The sequence below is a fragment of the Vanessa cardui genome, chromosome 1 (genome assembly GCF_905220365.1).
Source record: "Vanessa cardui chromosome 1, ilVanCard2.1, whole genome shotgun sequence".
NCBI classification, from domain to species: Eukaryota; Metazoa; Arthropoda; class Insecta; order Lepidoptera; family Nymphalidae; genus Vanessa; species Vanessa cardui.
Window position 1 is genome coordinate 691,782 of NC_061123.1, and position 20,723 is coordinate 712,504.

At 36.9% G+C, this 20,723-nt stretch overlaps 1 protein-coding gene across 1 annotated transcript in view; it reads left to right on the plus strand.

Moving 5' to 3' along the window:
• Positions 1-20,723, plus strand: part of LOC124530229 (Down syndrome cell adhesion molecule-like protein Dscam2) — a 236,252-nt gene that overhangs the window by 209,064 nt on the left and 6,465 nt on the right. Inside the window, 24 exon segments of the mRNA XM_047104284.1 lie at positions 2,833-3,076; positions 3,369-3,522; positions 4,171-4,322; positions 5,139-5,229; positions 7,619-7,821; positions 8,167-8,312; positions 8,509-8,644; positions 9,712-9,831; positions 10,407-10,583; positions 10,995-11,139; positions 11,900-12,048; positions 12,308-12,527; positions 14,373-14,518; positions 15,236-15,404; positions 15,823-15,971; positions 16,500-16,646; positions 17,010-17,162; positions 17,539-17,668; positions 17,849-18,024; positions 18,344-18,523; positions 18,607-18,792; positions 19,013-19,201; positions 19,589-19,734; positions 20,030-20,171. Coding sequence (XP_046960240.1) covers positions 2,833-3,076; positions 3,369-3,522; positions 4,171-4,322; positions 5,139-5,229; positions 7,619-7,821; positions 8,167-8,312; positions 8,509-8,644; positions 9,712-9,831; positions 10,407-10,583; positions 10,995-11,139; positions 11,900-12,048; positions 12,308-12,527; positions 14,373-14,518; positions 15,236-15,404; positions 15,823-15,971; positions 16,500-16,646; positions 17,010-17,162; positions 17,539-17,668; positions 17,849-18,024; positions 18,344-18,523; positions 18,607-18,792; positions 19,013-19,201; positions 19,589-19,734; positions 20,030-20,171 — 3,850 coding nt within the window.

The following is a 20,723-nucleotide window of genomic DNA, read 5'->3' on the forward strand; positions in this document are numbered from 1 at the left end:
GTAGGCTTTTATAAGCACTTTTGAATCGTCATTTTACAATTAAGTGAAGCTACCACCGGTTCGGAAAGTAGATTCTACCGAGAAGAACCGGCAAGAAACTCAGTAGTTACTCTTTTTTAACATTTAAAAAATACAACGTCATGTTAAATAAATACAATTATTTCAATTAATGTATCCTGCTTGGAAGTCAACAGGTATTAACTCCACGCTTTTTTATCATCTACAAAATCTTGTATCGAATAGTATGCTTTTTCTACCAATGTATTTTTAACAAACGATTTGAATTTACTAAACGGCAAAGTTAAAAATTTCTGCGGAATTTTATTATAGAAACGGATACCTTGCCCCAAGAAGGATCTATTGACTTTGCGGAGTCGGAAACTTGGCGTTATAAGTTTATCTTTACTTCTAGTGCATATACAATGATTATCACTGACTTTATCAAAGTGATCAATGTTACTGTGAATATACATGATATTGTTGTAAATATATTGCGACGCAACTGTAAGTATTCCTACTCTGTTAAAAACATCCCGAAGAGAGTCTCTAGCTCCAAGATTATAAATAAACCGAATTGCTCTCTTTTGTAAAATAAAGACAGATTCAATATCTGCAGCGTTACCCCAAAGTAATATGCCATATGGCATAATACTGTGAAAATAACCAATATAAACTAAACGAGCGGTATCAATATCAGTTAGTTGTCTAACTTTTCTAACCGCGTATGTTGCGGAGCTGAGTCTTCCTGTTAGGGATGATATATGAGAAGTCCACTGAAGTCTGGAATCCAATTCTATTCCTAAAAACACCGTAGTATCAGCTACTTCAAGACGGTCACCATTTAAAGATAATATATTATAATTTTGCTTGCTAACATTAGGTAGGGTAAAAACTACACATTATGTTTTTTGAGCATTCAAAACTAAATTATTTACTGTAAACCAATTGTGTATCTGTGATAATGCACCGTTCACATCGTCATAGTCATTTTTTTCCTGTCAACCTTAAAAATCAGCGAAGTATCGTCAGCAAACAACACTATATCATAAATACCCTTAACATAGAAAGGAAGATCATTTATATATACTAGGAATAGAAAGGGACCCAAAATTGAACCTTGTGGAACTCCCATTTTTTACGTAGATCCAGAAGACTTTATTCCATTAATGAAAACTTGCTGGATTCTTTGACTTACATATGAAGCGATGAGATCAAGAGCTTTCTTTACCTTTAACACCGTAATATTTGAGCTCATAAAGAAGCGTTTCGTGTTTTACACAATCGAATGCTTTAGATAAATCACAGAATACTCCAATAGCGTTCTGTGATTTCTCCCAAGCATCGTAAATATGTTTGAGAAGCGCAATTCCCGCATCAGTTGTCGAGCGACCTCTTCTAAAACCGAATTGCTCACCATGAAAAATAGCATTTGTACCGAAATGGACGAGAAGTTGATTTAAAATATTTTTTTCGAAAATTTTGCTTAAGGATGGGAGTATTGAAATAGGCCTGTAATTACCGGGATCGCTTCTGTTTCCAGTTTTAAAAAGTGGTAAAACTTTACTACATTTTAACGAGTTAGGAAATGAACCCGTGTCCAAACTCTTGTTAAAAATTACTGCTATATACGGAGCAATATCGTATATGATGTTATTAAAAAATTTTACCGAAATGCCCCATATGTCGTTAGTTTTTTTAATATTTATAGTTTTAAATACTTTTATGACATCTATTGCAGAAACCGTTTCAAATGAAAAATCAATAACGCATTTAGAAACACTATTATTTAATAATCTAGCTGCATTTGATGTAGATGATTTTAAATGAAATGTTATTTTAAATGAAATAAAAATCCCAGAACTAAGTTAAATTCTAAAGCGGCTATTTTTTCTAAAATACAACAAAAAATGCTCGATAAAGTTTCGACGCAATAAATTTGTTAGTTTTTCTTCTAAACTTGTACCAACACGATATGCAGCAATTTACTAGTTTGTGTAGGAATATTTTTTAAAGAAGAAAACACACCTACGACAGAAATTAAATCGATTGCGTGGCATGTTCAGTAACACAAGGGTAACACTTGTGCTGTACCAAAGGACTACGCTGGTAACGTAACAACGATAGGCCAAAGTACTAAACGTACATACATGTGGCTGTAGCTTTGCCGGTAATTATGCAGAAGCTCTAGTTGTGATTGCACATGTTCGAGGCCTTATCAGACTAATATTATAAAGGCAAATGTTACTCTGTTTGTCTGTTTATTATCTCATCACGATTCAATCACTAAACCAATAGTAATGCAATTTGACATAAAGGTAACCCAGTATTCTGAATAGGTCATTAGCTTATATATACGAGCTCCAAAACACTAACTTACTTCTTCACACTAGTATATGTCGTATATCTTATATATTAACAGCGTAAATCGATTTTGTCCCAGTGATGCTGACACGATTGCTGCACGAAAAAGATCGGTTATGGTCTTATTTTGAAGAGCTCCAATAGCAAATGTGCAGAAAATTAAAGAAGATTCATGATTGAATTTAATGAAATGTTAAGATTTAACTAATAATTAAGATTAGAGAGCGGAAATATTAAAAACCAACACAAAATTATAGTAAGTTTCTATCGCCAAACATTTATTTGACATTACAAATATTTGGCCATAAGGTTTTATCATTTTGGCGCCAAAACCAAATGGAAAAAACCTGTCATCGGTTGCGATAAAATATTATTTTGAATAAACGCGAAATTCTGCGAGAGACCAACCAGTTATACATTAAGAGACAATATCAGTGGCTTAAATTAATCCAGTAATACTTCCGTACACAGGTAGTCAACAGCGGCGGCACTGCCATCATCAACTGCACGTGGGCAGGTTGGCCTTCCCCTCGGCTCGAATGGCTGCATAACGGCATCCCAGTTTCCGGTGTGACCGGTGGAAGACTTCGTCTGCAAAACAATGGAGAACAACTAGTCATTGCATCATTGCATCGAGCTGATAAAGGGGTGTACCAGTGTGTGGCCAGGAATGAGAGAGATTCAGCTCAAGCTAGTGCAGAGTTAAGACTCGGGGGTAATTTTTCTTTTCTTTGTAAGAGTAGATTTCCAAATGGAGAAGGCAATATACTCTTCAGTTTTTCTTATAATAAAAGAAGAGTTTTCAGCTCTTATCAACGAATAACATTGTATTTACGTTATGCCATTTTTTTTGGTTTATGTCTCGAAAATAATAATATACTAAAATTATTATTACTTTTACTAAAAATATGAAAATGCTTATCCATTCTTTTGTTAGGGATTATTTTTGTCTCCAATAAACATATTGTATTCGATGATCACGCAGCGCTAATGATAAACTCTAACAGATACGGCACCAGAGCTCCAATACACCTTCATTGAACAAGTACTACGGCCTGGACAAGTGGTCACCCTCAAGTGCTCTGCAGCCGGCTCACCGCCTCCACACTTTACTTGGCTTCTTGATGGACAGCCTCTTAACACCATGGCGAGAGGACATAGGTAAATATTTTAAATTCAAATACAGACTTTCTTATAATAGAATTGAATAAAAAAACAACCAAATAATCTATAGTTATATAAAGGACGACATAACAGTACTTTCAACCGACTTTTTTATTTTTATTGATTTATTGAATACGAGTATACATGCTTTGTTTATATAGACAACGATGTAACAAAAACCCCACTGGATTTATCCGTACATCGGTATTCGTTGTCAACACTTATACAATAATAATAAAATAAATATAAAATAAACAAAACAGCGATAAAGGAAGAGAAACATCGTTTAGTATAGCGTATACAGGTGTTCCATGTATTGTGTTAATTATTTTATATTTGCAAAATATACATCAAGCTTTTTTTTAATGTTTTTTACATTTCATGTTCTAAATTGTATGGTAGACCGTTCAATAATGTATGTTGTAACATTAATTGTTTATATTATAAGTAAACAATTTAAGTTACATTCTTATGTTTATATTCTTTCGTATCATCATTATCGTCAACATTCGTTCAGACGTGTAGAATAGATATCAAACAAACGTACTGATGATTAAAAGGCTTATTACATGAGTACGGAAATTTAAATAAATAATTATTCCAATGATTTAATTGATTAAAGTATATAAGTACGTATTTTAACAGATACAGTATAGAACAGTTTGCAACAAAGAGCAACGAAGTCGTAAGCTACCTAAACATTACCGCTGTGAGATCGGAAGACGGCGGTCTGTACACGTGCAGGGCGGCGAACTCTCTCGGGGAAATATCTCACACCTCGAGACTCAATATATATGGTAAGTTCCATACATGTTACAACGCGGTCACAACAAAAGCCTCGCTGAGCCATTTCCTCTGAGTATTGTAAGATACATCCTGCGGAACAGGCGTATTATACTCGTAAGAGCTTCGATAGTTCCATGTGATCGGCTTGGGCGGACTTTAAATGTGTTGAACTGTTTAGTATATTTTTAAAAATATCTAAGGGTATCACCATATCGTAAAGCATTGTCTTCGATGACCTTCTTGGTCGAGTAGTGTTTACACCGGTTTTCATGGGTACGCCACTCCAAGGTCGGGTTCGATACCAGACCGAGTAGAAAAAGTTCATTAGTTTCTTATGTTGTCTTGTGTCTGCGTATTTGTGGTGCCTCTGTTACTTCTGATTTTCCATAAACCAAGTGCTATTGCTACTTACATTGGGATAAGAGTAATGTATGTGATGTCGTCTCATAATCGCAGGTGTAGCCGTAGCTTTACAGATGTGCTACGTTATAACGGATAAATTCCACTGTGTCACTAAGAAATTGATCCTACAAACACACCTTTACGCCATGAAGCTACATTTAAGCAAAGAACTCGTATGAACAAAACAATAGCAATAAAGGAATCGACGTATAAACCTCTCGTTTACCATACAGTAAATTCCAATCACAAGGGCAATTTATTGTAATTAAAACGAATAAACGGAAAGCAACGAACCATTTAGCATATGCAAAAGTTACAGGATACCAACCAACGTTGCCAATTGATCCCGTTATTAAATTAGCTTGTTCGTTATTCAATAAAAGATATAAAAGCATTAAGGTCTGTTTCACTCAATTCGATTTCAGGGCCGCCGTATGTGCGATCGATCGGACCCATAAGAGCAGTGGCTGGACGAGAATTGGTCCTATATTGTCCGTACTCCGGTTACCCAATCAGGTAAGGTTTAAAGAATTGCCAAGTTTTATTCAAACGAAATATACTTTATATGAATTAAATATAGATATTAAATAAATGTTCAGAATATTTATAACTAGGCCTAGCTTCTGAATATACTACTTACAACGTTCAAAGTAATATCTTCGAAAAGTTCATTAAAATTACATGCTCCAAAGGGCCATATTGATCTATATTAAATTCGCAATGTATTTAAGGTACTTAATTTGATAATGGACATTACTTTAAAATCTATGAAACTCAGTGTTTCTGTACTATATTGTGCATGTATTATATATACATGTAAACTTTCCTCTTTAACTAACTTATTGCTTATTTAGATCTTTAAAAAAACTTTAAAGATCTAAGCATACACAGGGGCAGACAGCGGTAAGCTTTGTTTTATCCTATGTAATTATAATGATAGTAAGTCTCACGTGTATGTTATATTACTTAGTACAGTAGCTATCGCCTATTCATCATATTCTTCTTTGTATTGTTGTATCCCGGTCATAGGTGAGTGAACTGGCGTAATTACAGGTACAGGTGGGATAGCATTTTAATTAGGAAGATAAATGACCACTTAGCATCATGTAGTCCAATTACCGGGCTGGTTATTTAAGTACTAATAGGCACACGGGGCTTCGCTTGCGTTTTACTGCGTTGGTTGCCATTTGTCAGGCAAGATTAGAAAAATTAAATGCTAATATTACTGGTTATTTGACATTTGATTTATTTACTATTGATTTTTAAAACACTTTAGCCCGGTTATGTTAGTCAAGATACGGGATGGAATCATAAAAAGTACGAACAATATTTATTGGAACATCGACAGACGCCAATTGTGTATATCTTTGTTACCGCATTGTACCGCAACTTGATAGATATTGATGTAATTTTGCATGGTGATAACTGATTGTCTGAGTCAACATATTTTAATTGTATGCAAATATTTAATTATCAAAGGATGATACGAAAAATCTTTCAAGGAATATACTATAGAAATCTCGCTAAAACTATAATTTACCTACTTAGAAAGTTGTTTAAATTTCGTTAAATTTTTATTTTTCCATCTATTTGATTTGAAACTTTGAAGCTGTGGAATTGTGGAGTATATTTGGTAGGCCAATAATGATGTCTTACAACGTGACAATTAGAATTTTCCGCCCTGTACTATTTCGAAAATGTTACATCTTCAATTTAATATTTTTTAGGTCAATATACTGCTGTATATGAAACTGTTGTGGTGGCTTTTTGATTCTTAATACCAATGTCATAAGGTTATTTTTTATTGTAATTCGATTTACGTCATATAACGTCAGCCGTCCGAAGTTTTTAACGATTCCCCAGTTTTCGGCAGACACTTTGACGCGGCTTCATTAGACGATAAAAGATTTTACGGAGAACGATTTTATTTATATCGGGTCTGGTCCTTCGAATAATTATGGCCATTATTTCTTATCGCTGTATTTAAGGTCAAACTTTAATAAATTTTGGCGTGTTTGAAGATTAATGATGATAAAATATTTAAGAAATTAAATTGTTGTACGTCATATTATCGTTATTAGTCCGAAAATCATTCCTTAAACAATTTATTTCATAATTAAATGATATAGGCAGTTTAGTGAAACTGTCTCTTTATTACACGTAAATTAAATGTTTTTTTTTTATATAGCAACAGCCGTTCTCCACTTTAGTTTATAATTTATTTATTAATTAATTCTAGAGTCAGCTGTTAAATAGGGTGTCAGGAAAAAATTCTTTCTAAAAATATGTTCTATTGTAATGGTTTCTTTTTATTCATTTGAAGACTATTATTGATACACAAATAATAAATAATAAATTAATAATCGAACTACTGATCGAAATAATCATAATATATAATGTAAAAGTAGTCGTGATATATACTGGCTTACTCTTCTCTTAAGGAAGTTGGGTACTGGGCTTTTATTTTACTTGATTTCGTTCACCATAGCGCACGAGATGAATTTTACACCTCCTACACGTGTTTCATCCGATTTGTCATTATAATATCGACGAAACATTAATACGTAAATGTACCCGATACTTGGTTGAATACTCATGAATCATATTTAAATTAAATTAATTCTTTTCACCAGAATTTTTAATAGCAACGTAAATTTTCAGCCTTTACTATTATTTCATACTTATATTACCCAATACTGAGAGCAAATTTGACGATCTTTAGTTTTCTATGTTGTCTTGGGTCTGGGTGTTTGTGGTACCATCATTACTTCTGATTTTCCATAACGCAGGTGCTTTAGCTACTTACCTTATAATCAGAGTAATGTATGTGATGTTGTCCAATACTTATTACATATTTATATTTGTATATTATTTCAATTAAGCAATGTCAATTTTCGTTTGTCAGCTCTGTCCGGTGGGAACGAGATGGAAATCAACTGGAATGGGAGGGTAGTTCTAGTGCTGTGGGCACGAGTGCCACCGGTGTTGGGATGACGGGTGCGTTACGGCTAGCGCGCGTGGAAGCTGGCAGTGCGGGTGCTTACACTTGCAGTGCAGTCGGACCTCATGGGGAGATTGCAAGGAGAGAGCTGCAGCTGATTGTCAGCAGTAAGTGTATTTTGTAATAAAAAGCCAAAACTGACTTATGTTGTGTTATGTAACAGCTATTATAAGACGTTTTAATTATTTTCCAAAAAACTTATTGTGTAGTATTCCTTTGTGTTATAAAATATTTATATGACATTGAATATGGCTAAGCCTGCCATGTCGTGTGCTGTCTACTTGAAACAAAATCGGTAAAGGGAAACGATATTTCACTTTCCTACCATTGAATTTATTCTTAACAATTTTGGAGACATTTCTTTTCTTAAATCTTCTTACGAAAGCATAGTAACTTACACATGCGTGTCAAGATTTAAGTTACTTTAATGAACAGCCTCATTATATTAACAGACCCACCCGAGATCGAGCCGTTTTCGTTTTCGGCAAACCTGCAGGAAGGCAAGCGAGCCCAAGTCAGTTGCAGCGTGGCGTCTGGTGACATGCCAGTACGTTTTGCCTGGCTTAAGGATGGGGCACCAATACCAGCCGACTTGCAGGTAACAAAATTATACAACTCTTGATTTATTATAAGATATTTACTAGATACTATCAACATTTAAAGGCCTTGTGACTCTTAATTAAACATGTACAAAATTAACATTGAAATTTAGGGTAGTATTATTTAATAAGTGAAAATTCATCTTAAATGAAAGCGGTTGAGTAAAATCATGAGACGGCTCCACTGATCGATAGGTCGAAGAACGTGGGGCAGATTTTTTCAGCAACCTCGTATTCAAAGAGGTGTCAGCCAGACACAGCGGTCTATACACGTGTGTCGCGTCCAACAACGCGGCCAAAGTTAACTATACCGCCGAGCTGGTCGTCAAAGGTAAACCCGGAGCACCAGCACCAATAGAGCACCGCACGCTTGCACAAGAATCACGAAACCATTGATGTTTGGTTTTCCAAAAGTTATCCAGCACTCTAGCACCCCATTGCACACGCTTCCACGCACTTTCTCTGTATAATGTATAATTGGAAAACTTATACACCTATTCACTGTAATCTAAAATGCCTCCAAGGTATTTAGCTATCTTTGATTGGGATCGGACTCAATCAAAAGTTTGGAAATTCTGTAAAGAAAATTATAAATGAAGATCAATTTCAGAGTATCTTACTAAAAGTCAGCAAAGAAAATAATAAATCTAATTAATGTGATTGGTTTGAAATAATACTTTTAAATATCGATATGGCTTCAGTGTCTCAAATATTTGTTTTCGTTTTTTGTTTTGCTCGACGTTGGATTACAGATGGCTTAAAGGAGAGGGTAATTTTCAAGCAGATATATATCATTACGTTACGATTCTTTCTATTAACAAAATGGGCAAGAATATACGCTCTCGCTATTTAACTTATCTTCACAAGTCAAAATTTTGTTATATTTTAACATTTTTAAAATTCTGTATATAATATGTACTTTAAAAAACTTTTTAATAATAGAATTAAAACATATGACTAGTAATATTAGCATAGGAATCACATTTAGTTTTAAGGATTTTAGAAAACATTTTGCAGCCAGGATTAGTAAGTATGTGGAAAGGAACCATTTTTATATGTTTTTTTAAAGATTCTAAACCGTTTTACAGTGTCGATGTTACTTTTCTTATTTTCCACTCTAAAATATTGAAGCACATGATATGTCACTATCTGAGAGACCAGAAAATACGATTTCTAATCTTCGCAAACTTGTCATCACGGAGCAACTCGCTTATCACTGAATAATTAAGAATTTATCAATTATCATACATTCTTTCAAAGATAGAATCAAATGTGCATATGAAGAATATAGTCAGACAATCTTGAAACACCATATTTGTTTCCAAAAAAAAATATCGTACTGTTTTGATAAGTCAAGACAATAAGCTAATATAAATTATATTTCATTACACGCTGCAGTATCGCCCAAATGGTTAAGGGAACCAGCTGATGCAGCAGTGTTGGCTGGCGAGCCTCTCGCATTGCACTGCCACACCACGGGCTCGCCTACTCCACACACCACATGGCTTAAGCAAAGAGGTATGGTTGATTTATATACGTCACACTACAAGAGAACCATTATATTGTGACATTCTATTAAATTGGCATATTCTATGTTATACACCAAATATGTATCATGATGCCTCTAAATTGATTTGAAAAAAATATTGGAGCGTAGTAATGTTAAATTTGATTGTAAACAATATTCGAAACCTTTTAGATCAGTCATATAAAATAAATGTACAATAACAGATAAAAACTATGAACCCTTCAATTTTAAAGTAATTAAAGTTATTACATAAAGTATTGGTAAAGAAACGGTTGACTTAGAAAGAGTTTTCTATATACAACATAACAAACAAACAACAACAACAGCCTGTAAATTTCCCACTGCTGGGCTAAGGCCTCCTCTCCCTTTTAGGAGAAGGTTTGGAACATATTCCATCACGCTGTTCCAATGCGGGTTGGTGGAATACACATTTGGCAGAATCTCTATGAAATTAGACACATAGGGGTTTCCTCACGATGTGTCCTTTCACCGCCGTTTTCTATGTATCTATCCTATATCAAGCATTAAATTGGCAATTCATACTTATTGCACGATTTTCTTCCAGCGGGATCCGCATCAGATTTCGTTCCGTTGGTAAATCTAGGAGGAAGATTTCAATTCTTGTCAAACGGGACATTGTGGATCGAAGCCGCACTGCCCTACGATGAAGGGTACTACATGTGCCGAGCAGAAAATGGCGTTGGAACGCCGCTCTCGAAGACCATATTTGTAGCAATTAATGGTAAGGCCTCCAAAAATTCTATGATAAAAATTAAATTTATCAAGGAAAATGGGCTTATTTTTTTTTATCTGCTTAGTGGTAAGGCTTTGTGCCAGTTGATCTGGGTCGTCATATATTTTACCGCCAAACACCGGTTATTAATATAGTTGTGATTTGGCTTAAAAGGTGAGTGAGCTAGTAAACCTTCATACACAAGGGACACCATAACATCTTAATTTCCAAGGTTGGTAGTGCATTGATGAAGAATATTCAACAGTTCTTACGTCAATAACAATGTATACGTGTAGAAGTGACAACTTATTTAACGTACATGTGGCCCATTTGTCAGTCCGCCTACATAGTATATGTTATAAAGACAATAAAGAAAAGTTTCTTATAGCATCATTACCAAGTGAAGACTGTTTGGCACAGAGCCGGCGCGCTTTGAGGTGACGTCGCACAACGTGTCGGCGCGGCGCGAGGCGGGCGCCACGCTCGCGTGCGAGGCGCGCGGGGACGCTCCGCTGCGCCTCTCGTGGTCGCGTGATGGATCCCCTCTCGACCTCTCCACCTATAGGTAACACATAACATACTACGTTTACAAGCAATTTATTTAAGTTCATCTTTTATTTCTTTTATTCTTTTATTCTTTTATATATTATAAAGGCGAAAGTTTGTATGTATGGATGTTTGTTACTCTTTCACGTAAAAACTACTGAATGGATTTGAATGAAACTTTACCACAATATAGCTTATACATCAGAATAACACATAGGCTACAATTTTTGAGGTTTCTAATGTGAGGTCGTAAAAAAACACATTTTTTGCGCTTACATTGCAAACGCTGACTGAATCCTCCAAGATAGATCAAAACAATGTACTACAGTATTGTACAACTTAAAAAGGTCTACAAAAAGTCCGTGATGGTATATGTTTATCTCTTAGAAATAACCCACAATAACCATTTTTTATACTTTACTTTGTCTTTGACTTATTTACGAAGCGATTTTAAGCGATTACTAGACTAGACGGGACGAACCTGAAGTCCACGCGAACGAAGTCGCGGGCAAAAGCTAGTCTTTTATAATTGTAAGCAACTTACATTATAATATCGAAGTTTAAACATTTGTGTAATCCATATATATATTTTCATTTTCATTTCATTGACTGACTCGTCAGTATAGTGGCTGCATATAAAGCCGCAGATTGACGGTTTTTCACTTGTACTGTATAATAATATGTCTTACGTCTCTTGGTCACTCTTATTAGTGTGGCCGAAAAAAAACTGGACCCCTTTTTTATAGAAAAGCACCTAAGGCAATATTTCCCTGTTACAGATTAAGTATCTCAGAAGCAAAGACTGATAGTGGTTTAAGGTCTCAACTATACATCAGCCGCACCGACCGTCCAGACTCCGGCGTCTACAAGTGCCAAGCTGTCAACGCTTATGGTCACAGTGACCACTACATTTATTTATCCGTCCAAGGTAAAATTTTGCTACCATAGTGCTTAATGAAATACTTGCGTTCTGATTATCTTGATACATTAATATATATCCAAATTTTACAATTGAATCTTACGTAATTTGTTAAAATGGATACAACGAATATATTTTCTACTATATCATGTTTATTTTGGCGGATATATTAATATTTTACGCAAATTTCTTCTTTTCCCACTACCCAAATAAAAGTTTAACTTTACAATGATGGAGAGAGACAGATCGGCGTGTACGATTCTTGCAGAGAAACCGGAAACTCCTCAATCGCTGTCGGTGACGGAGATCCAGTCGCGCGCCGTGCGGCTGTCGTGGAGCCTGCGCTTCGACGGCAACTCGCCGCTGCTGGGCTACACGCTGCAGCACGCCGCGCTGTCGGCGCAGGGCGCGCTGCGCGTGTCGCGCTGGGACGCCGCCGACACGCTCAACGTGTCGCTGCACGCCGCGCACTCGCACTCCCACATCACGTGCGTTGCCAACCAAACGATAACACTTGTTATATCAAGCATTTAATTTATAGTAAAATCAAAACGAATTATGCAAAGTATACAATTAATGTTAGAGTATAATTGCATTATAATATCATCAACTTCACCAAATGATTTCGAAATTTTAGCTCCAGCGTTTAAACAAAGATATTTAATAATTCAGGTGCAGAATTGATCCCCATAATTACTAAAATTAAATATACGCTCCTTGAATTCTAATTTTGATAATAATGACTATTAACTGATTTCTATGAAAATATAATAAAGAGGTGATGAGTATTTCAACAATTTTCAAATTTTGGGTCCCTTTCTATTTCTAGTATATATAAATGACCTTCCTTTCTTTGTTTAAGGTATTTGTGATATAGTATAGTTTGCTGACGATACTTCACTGATTTTTAAGGTTGACAGGAAAAAGACTGACTATGACGATGTGAACGGTGCCTTATCACAGATACAATATTGGTTTAAAGTAAATAATTTGGTTTTGAATACTCAAAAAACAAAATGTGTAGTTTTTACCCTACCCAATGTTAGAAAGCAAAATTATAATATATCTTTAAGTGGTGGCCCGCTTGATGTAGCCGATACTATGGTGTTCTTGGGAATAGAATTGGATTCCAGACTTCAGTGGAGTCCCCATTTGTCGTCCCTAACAGAGAGACTCAGCTCCGCAGCATACGCGGTTAGAAAATTTAGACAACTAACTGATATTGATACCGCTCGTTTAGTTTATTTTGGTTATTTTCAGAGTATTATGTCATATGGCATATTACTTTGGGGTAATGCTGCAGACATTGAATCTGTCTTTATTTTACAAAAGAGAGCAATTCGGTTTATTTATAATCTTGGAGCTAGAGCTAGCTAGCTTCGGGATGTTTTTAACAGAGTAGGAATACTCACTGTTGCGTCGCAATATATTTGCAACAATATCATGTATATTCACAGTAACATGGATCACTTTGATAAAATCAGTGATAATCATTGTACATGCACTAGAAGTAGGGAAAAGCTTATAACGCCAAGTTTCCGACTCCGCAAAGTCAATAAATCTTTCTTGGGGCAAGGTATCCATTTCTATAATAAAATTCCGCAGACATTTTTAACTTTACCGTCTCGTAATTTTTTTTTTATGGTATAGGTTGGCGGACGAGCATATGGGCCACCTGATGGTAAGTGGTCACCATCGCCCATAGACATTAACGCTGTAAGAATTATTAAGTATTCCTTACATCGTCAATGTGCCACCAACCTTAGGAACTAAGATGTTATGTCCCTTGTGCCTGTAGTTACACTGGCTCACTCACCCTTCAGACCGGAACACAACAATACTGAGTACTGTTGTTTGGCGGTAGAATAACTGATCAGTGGGTGGTACCTACCCAGACGGGCTTGCACAAAGCCCTACCACCGAGTAAATTCAAATCGTTTATAAAAAATACATTGGTGAAAAAGGCGTATTATTCGATACAAGATTTTGTAGATGATAAAAAAGCGTGGAATTAATACCTGTTGACTTCCAGGCAGGATATATTAATTTAAATAATTGTATTAACTAACATGACTGTATTTTTTTAAATGTTGAAAAAGAGTAACTACTGAGTTTCTTGCCGGTTCTTCTCGGTAGAATCTACTTTCCGAACCGGTGGTAGCTTCACTTAATTGTTAAATGACGATTCAAAAGTGCTTGTAAAAGTCCACTTGAATAAAGTATACTTTGATTTTGTTTTTTTGATTTTGATATCATAATTTAAAAAGTCATCCCCTCGTTGAAAAAGTTCATTAACAATGTCAAATTAATGAATTAAACTATTAATATTACAGGTTAACTAAAAAAGGCGATATCCACTACGAGGCGTTGCTCAGCAACCTGCGACCCCACACGGCGTACATGATCCGCATCGCGGCCATCAACCAGATCGACCGCAGCGATTTCACGGAACCTGTTGTCGTGAAGACACAAGAAGAAGGTGACATATACACACATACATACATCAATGATATCACTGTTATCTCTGATTCTGTGACTACTAAGTTTATGAGTAAATATGAGTCTACTATAAATAATTATCCTGAAATATTTTTTTAAATTAATCAATTAAATAATTCGAAAATTGAGATTGTAATGCTGCCCTGCAATCTGCAAAATATGCAACTGTGTAAAATAACATAATTAAAATTATAAATAATATTAAGAAGAAGGTGACATACACACATACATACATCAATGATATCACTGTTATCTCTGGTTCTCTGACTACTAAGTTTATGAGTAAATATGAGTCTGTTATAAATAATTACCCAGAATTTTTTTTTTTTAATTAATTAATTAAATAATTCGAAAATTGAGATTGTAATGCTGCCCTGCAATCTGCAATATATGCAACTATGTTAAAATAACATAATTAAAATTATAAACAATATTATACAACAACGAATCGGATAGCACATATATTATTAAATTTTAATACTTACATTAAAAATCAATTAAAATAAACGTAATTTAAAATAATCAAAAGCGAAACTAGACAAATTACCAAAGTCTACTCAAAACACAAATTCATCTGTAAACTAAATGGTTCTTGAGGAGGTTGTAACCTTCATTATCGATTCGCGTTCTAACCTCTGGACTCTATGTAGGTTAGCGCCCTTGTAAGTGGAGTGTAGTTTAAATATTTGTGCTGCAGCTCCATCCGAGGCGCCGGGCGGCGTGTCGGTGTCGGCGGGCGCGGCGGGCGAGCTGCACGTGACGTGGCGCGCGCCGCCGCGGGACGCGTGGCACGGCGAGCTGCTGGGCTACTCCGTCAGCTGCACCGAGCTGGGCACGGACATCGTGACGCTGCCGAACTCTACCAGGTAATCATCAACAGCCTGGAAATAAAGCTAAAGGCTAAAGCCTCTTCTGACCTCTCCCTTTGAGGAGAAGGTTTCGAACATATTCCATCACGCTGTTACACAAATTAAGCACATGAATATTCAGTTGTTGTCTGGGTTTGAACCCGCAATCATCGGTTAAGATGCACGCGTTCTAACCACTGGGCCATCTTGGCTCTTAGGCTGGTAATGGCATTTTTTAATTTGATAACCTTTAGGTAATTATTACTTTATTCATAAAAAAAATTGAAGCCGGAAAGTAATCAATAAAGGAAAATCATTATACATTCCTTCTGAATTATTCAATTCACAACAACGGAAGATAAATGTTTATATCAATTGAGAGCCTCACTTTGAGTTTCAAATTTGATTTGAATCTTTTAATTTTATTCCATTTCAGAACGTTGACAGTCAATGGGTGGTCAGCAACCGAGCTGACATTATCGGCGCTGAAGAAGTTCACTCGTTACGAAGTACGAGTCCGTGCTTTCAATGGAGTTGCTGCTGGACCACCATCTGCCCCAGTCACTGCTACCACTTTAGAGGGAGGTAAGTAAAATAAATGATAATTTTCTCAAGTGCTAATGGTAACTGTACCATTACGGAGTTTAATTAAATATGTTCTTTTATAAAGAACGCAGAGATCTAAACTATTCCGGACTAGCACCATTGAATCTATGTAATTTGTTTTTATAATTCATTTAGCATTCAGCATTTAAGCTAAAAGCAAAAATTGCACGGCAGAAATAAGATCACATTCACCTGAACAGTTGGGAAGGAACTTTCTTCTTAATTGAATTTATGAATAAATGTTCCTATAGTGTCACTGTTATAAGCAGTCGCAAAGTGTCTCTGAGTTATTGAATTGCATCCTATAGATATTCACTACAGCTGAATTTCATTGAAATGAGACACATATTTTGCCCTCATACGTTTTTTGTTGAGGCGTAAATGTTGTGATGTCAGGGTTTGAACACAAAATCATTCGTTAATATGCACGCGTGCTAAACACTAGTTCATCTACACAGGACAATTTATATAATGTCTTGGTTCTTATAACAATATCTCACTTTCCAGTTCCTGAGGCCGCACCGACGCGAGTCACTTGCACGGCGCTGTCTTCATCCAGCTTGAAGGTGTCGTGGACGCCGCCGCCCCCAGCGCTGCGAGCGGGCCTCATACAGGGATACAAAGTCATCTACGCGGCTTTATCAACAGACCACGGTAAATAACTGGTATAATTTATATATAAATTATAAATTCGAATGTTATTCTGTCAACATATTTGACAATCATGTCAATATACTCGTATTGGAAGAATTTTGATACCCAATCAAGTTCACAGGCTACTTTTTATACCAAAAACCATCGACCGTAAACCTAACATCAGTATGGAAAGAAATTTATAATATAGTGAAAGCTGACCACGATTGTCGATTGTTTTCTAAGATTTTTGTCTGTCACATTTTTTTTTGGCCAGCCATAATACATCTTCCTTACACAATGGTTTTGATCCTCGTCTTAATTTAGCAATTGCTTATGTTAACTATATATGTTCTTATTTAAGGATTTTTTATGAACTTGCAGCAGAAGGGGCAGAGTTAAAGCGCGTATCGACGACAGAAACTTACTTGCACGCCTTACACAAGTACAGCAACTATTCGCTTCAAGTGGCCGCGTACACCGCCGCGGGGGACGGCAAGCGAAGTGCGCCGGTCTACTGCATGACTGAGGAGGATGGTGAGATAACGCTATCCTTTTCTAACCAAATAAAAAATAAATAGAAAAAAAGAGACGTGACACTGGCGTGACGTGACGGAAGGAAGTTGCCAGATCACTCTTTGTTCTAATAAGTCAACATGTTCTAATAAACGAATACTTTATGCATATAATAAAATTGGAGTGTTTGTTTGCAATATTTGTCTGTCTATCTGTTTATTCCGGATAATCTGGACTTAGAACTAGAAAGGCTGGACCGATTTTCACTGCCAGATACCTGATGTAATAAGGAGTAATTTAGACTAACACAATAACTTTTTTTGTTAAATTCAAACGCACGCAAATTTGGGCGCACAGCTAGTACATAAATGAGCAAACAATTTTTTTTTTATTTCAGTTCCATCAGCGCCCGAGAAAATAAAAGCATTGCCGTATTCCAGTGACTCAGTGCTTGTCAGCTGGCTACCGCCTGTGCATCCTAATGGCATTATATCACATTACACAGTCTACTACAGGGAGGCTGGGCGGTGAGTTGAAATTGCCACGACTATCTTTTAGAGATCATGGCCGTATTTATAATGTTATAGACAATTTAGATACCTTTTTTTATTACCAATTTCAAGCACCGATCGTTATGTTGGATTGTTTTACGATAGTATTACATAATTTGGCTAATAAAATCTTTAGTTCAATTGTTTTCGGGACAGGTTAGGTAAGCACTCGAGCTTCACGGTGTCGGCTGATAAGAACCCGGAAACGGAGCTGATGTTCCAAGTGAGGAACCTCATGGAGAATCAGCTTTACGAGTTCTGGGTGTCTGCCACTACGGGTTCAGGAGAAGGGGAGTCAACGCTCGTGGTGGGACAGGGACCTAGCTCGAGAAGTACGGATTTGCCTTAATTTCATCAAAAAAAACATAATTCGATATAATAAATACATATAATATAAAATTTTAGTGCCACCCTTATTATAAATTAGAAGTAATTGATAAATATTATTTTAGTACTACCCAATGCATTCATCAATCATAAATTTAAACATAAATAACTAATTGGTGGCGATACCATAAAAGCCGAACCATACAACATAAACCTTGACAAAGTTCTGTCATACATATTATTAAGAGTCACTCTTAATAACGTCACAATTTGTTTTACTAATTTCAATAACAGCACAATAAAGTAACATCGTGTGTGTAACAGTCCCGGCCCGCATCGCGTCGTTCGGCGGCGCGGTGCGCGCGGCGCTGGGCGGCGGCGTGCTGCTGGCGTGCAGTGCGGTGGGCGCGCCCGCACCGCGCACGCGCTGGGCGCACGCGCGCGCCCCCGTCACTCACCACCGGTACTACCAGGTCACGCGGAATGGTCACCTACATATTAGGGGTACGATACATGTGATTGCTTCTCAAGGAAAATATTTTGTAAAGAATGTTGAATACTAATAAAACAAGCTGCACCATTTGCAGAGGTGAACGAACAGTCGTCAGGCAACTTCACGTGCACGGCCACGAACAGCATTGGCGAGGACTCCATCGTGTACTCGGTGCGCGCGGTGCTGCCGCCGGGCGCGCCCGCCCTGTCGCTGCAGTACACCACTGCTACGAGCATCAAGCTGCACTGGCGGATGCCGGAGTCTGATCAACCTGTTTTGGGTATGAAACCATTTCCTCACATATACTTGTAGATTAACACTACTTATTTATATACATCGCTCTTTTCTCGCGAATACTTTTGTATTTTGGTTATAATCCCGTACTTGAATAGTTATAATTGTTACACAATTGGTTACAAAATTGATTGATTGGTGTGTTAATAGCTTTTTCTTGGAATTAATTGCGTCTTCACATGAACTAATAGTGAAACTTGAAACAGGTTACATACTCCAATATAAGCAGGCATCAGAAACAGAATGGCACAGCGTTGAACTGTCTCCAGAACAGACTTCGTACACTATGGACATGTTGAAATGCGGTACCACATATAACGCTAAGATACAAGCTCAGAACAAGATATCATTGGGACCACCGAGTGAAATACTTACAGCGACAACCAGAGGTGGACGTAAGTAAAGTTCTTAAGAAGCATTCCAATAATTTGTTCTAATAAACCTAACCTAACCTAACCTAATAAACCTTAGTTAAAACTGTTAAAAGTAATGTTATTTCACATGACTCAGTAGGGCAAGTGGTGCAGTACACCAAGACCCCGGCCTCTAAACAAAACCTGCTTAAATTTCTGAAGCTAGGAAAACGACCCTGCGCACAAGATTTCTTATTTGGTGTCTATAATTTTAAAGGGTAATTTTTAGTTAAAGAGGGATGGGAAAGAGGTTGTGAGGGCCCATACTTTTTCTATGCACCGGGGCCCTTCCTCACCTAGCTACGCCACTGATTCGACTGGAGAAATCTTCGCTCAGATTACACCATATTCCTTACGATATGTTTACAGGACCAAAGGCACCAAAACCGGAAGAGCACGTCCACACGAACGCAACTGCCATTAAAATCAACCTGTACGCGTGGCGAGACAGTGGTTGTCCCATCCTCGGCTTCCGCGTTGCGTACCGCCGAGCGGGCGATGAGCACTGGATACAAGTTAGTTTTATGAAATTCAAGAGTGAGATGTGGATTGTGATATGGGTTATGAACAAGAATGAAGTATTGAGGTCTTTCGAATGTTTAGTATTATGTCACAAGATAAACTTAATTTATTTTCCAAACACTTTCACACACGCCATATTAATTTTTCATTCGAAGTCTGCCAATTTTCAGTTATTTTTCTTTGATGTTCTTGTCGTTTGACTGCCAGTAATTTAACCTTTACGGCGTAGTCATAATGAATTATTAATTGAGTATAAGTCCTGAGTGCTCAATGAAACAGTTTTACCAGGCGGGCTCGGGGCTGAGCGCGGCGCGGCACGTGGTGGGCGCGCTGGCGCCGGGCGCGTGGTACGAGCTCGCCGTGGAGGCGTGGAGCGACGCGGGCGTCGAGCGCGTCACGCTGCTCGCAGACACGCACACGCTTGCCGGAGGTACCTCAGCTTGGTAGCTCATAACATACCGATTTATTATTTTAAAATAATTCTGATAATTTTGACAATTAACATCAAAAACATTAGTCTAGACTATCCAAAAGCATTCAATTCCTCGAATCGCATTAGTATTTGGAACGGCTATTATCAAAGATAGATCTGAGATGGCCCAGTGGTTAGAACGCGTGCATCTTAACCGATGATTGCGGGATCAAACCCAGGCAAGCACCACTATATATATGTGCTTAATTTGTGTTTATAATTCATCTCGTGCTCGGCGGTGAAGGAAAATATCGTGAGGAAACCTGCATGTGTCTAATTTCATCGAAATTCTGCCACATGTGCATTCCACCAACCAACATTGGAACAGCGTGGTGGAATATGTTCCAAACCCTCTTCTTAACGGAAGAGGAGGCCTTATACCAGCAGTGGGAAATTTACAGGCTGTTACTTTACTTTACTTTTACTTTATTATCAACTATAGAAAACGGTGTCTGCCTAATTAAAACTGATAATTCAATTCAACAAATTTAAAAAAGGTCGCACTGTAAA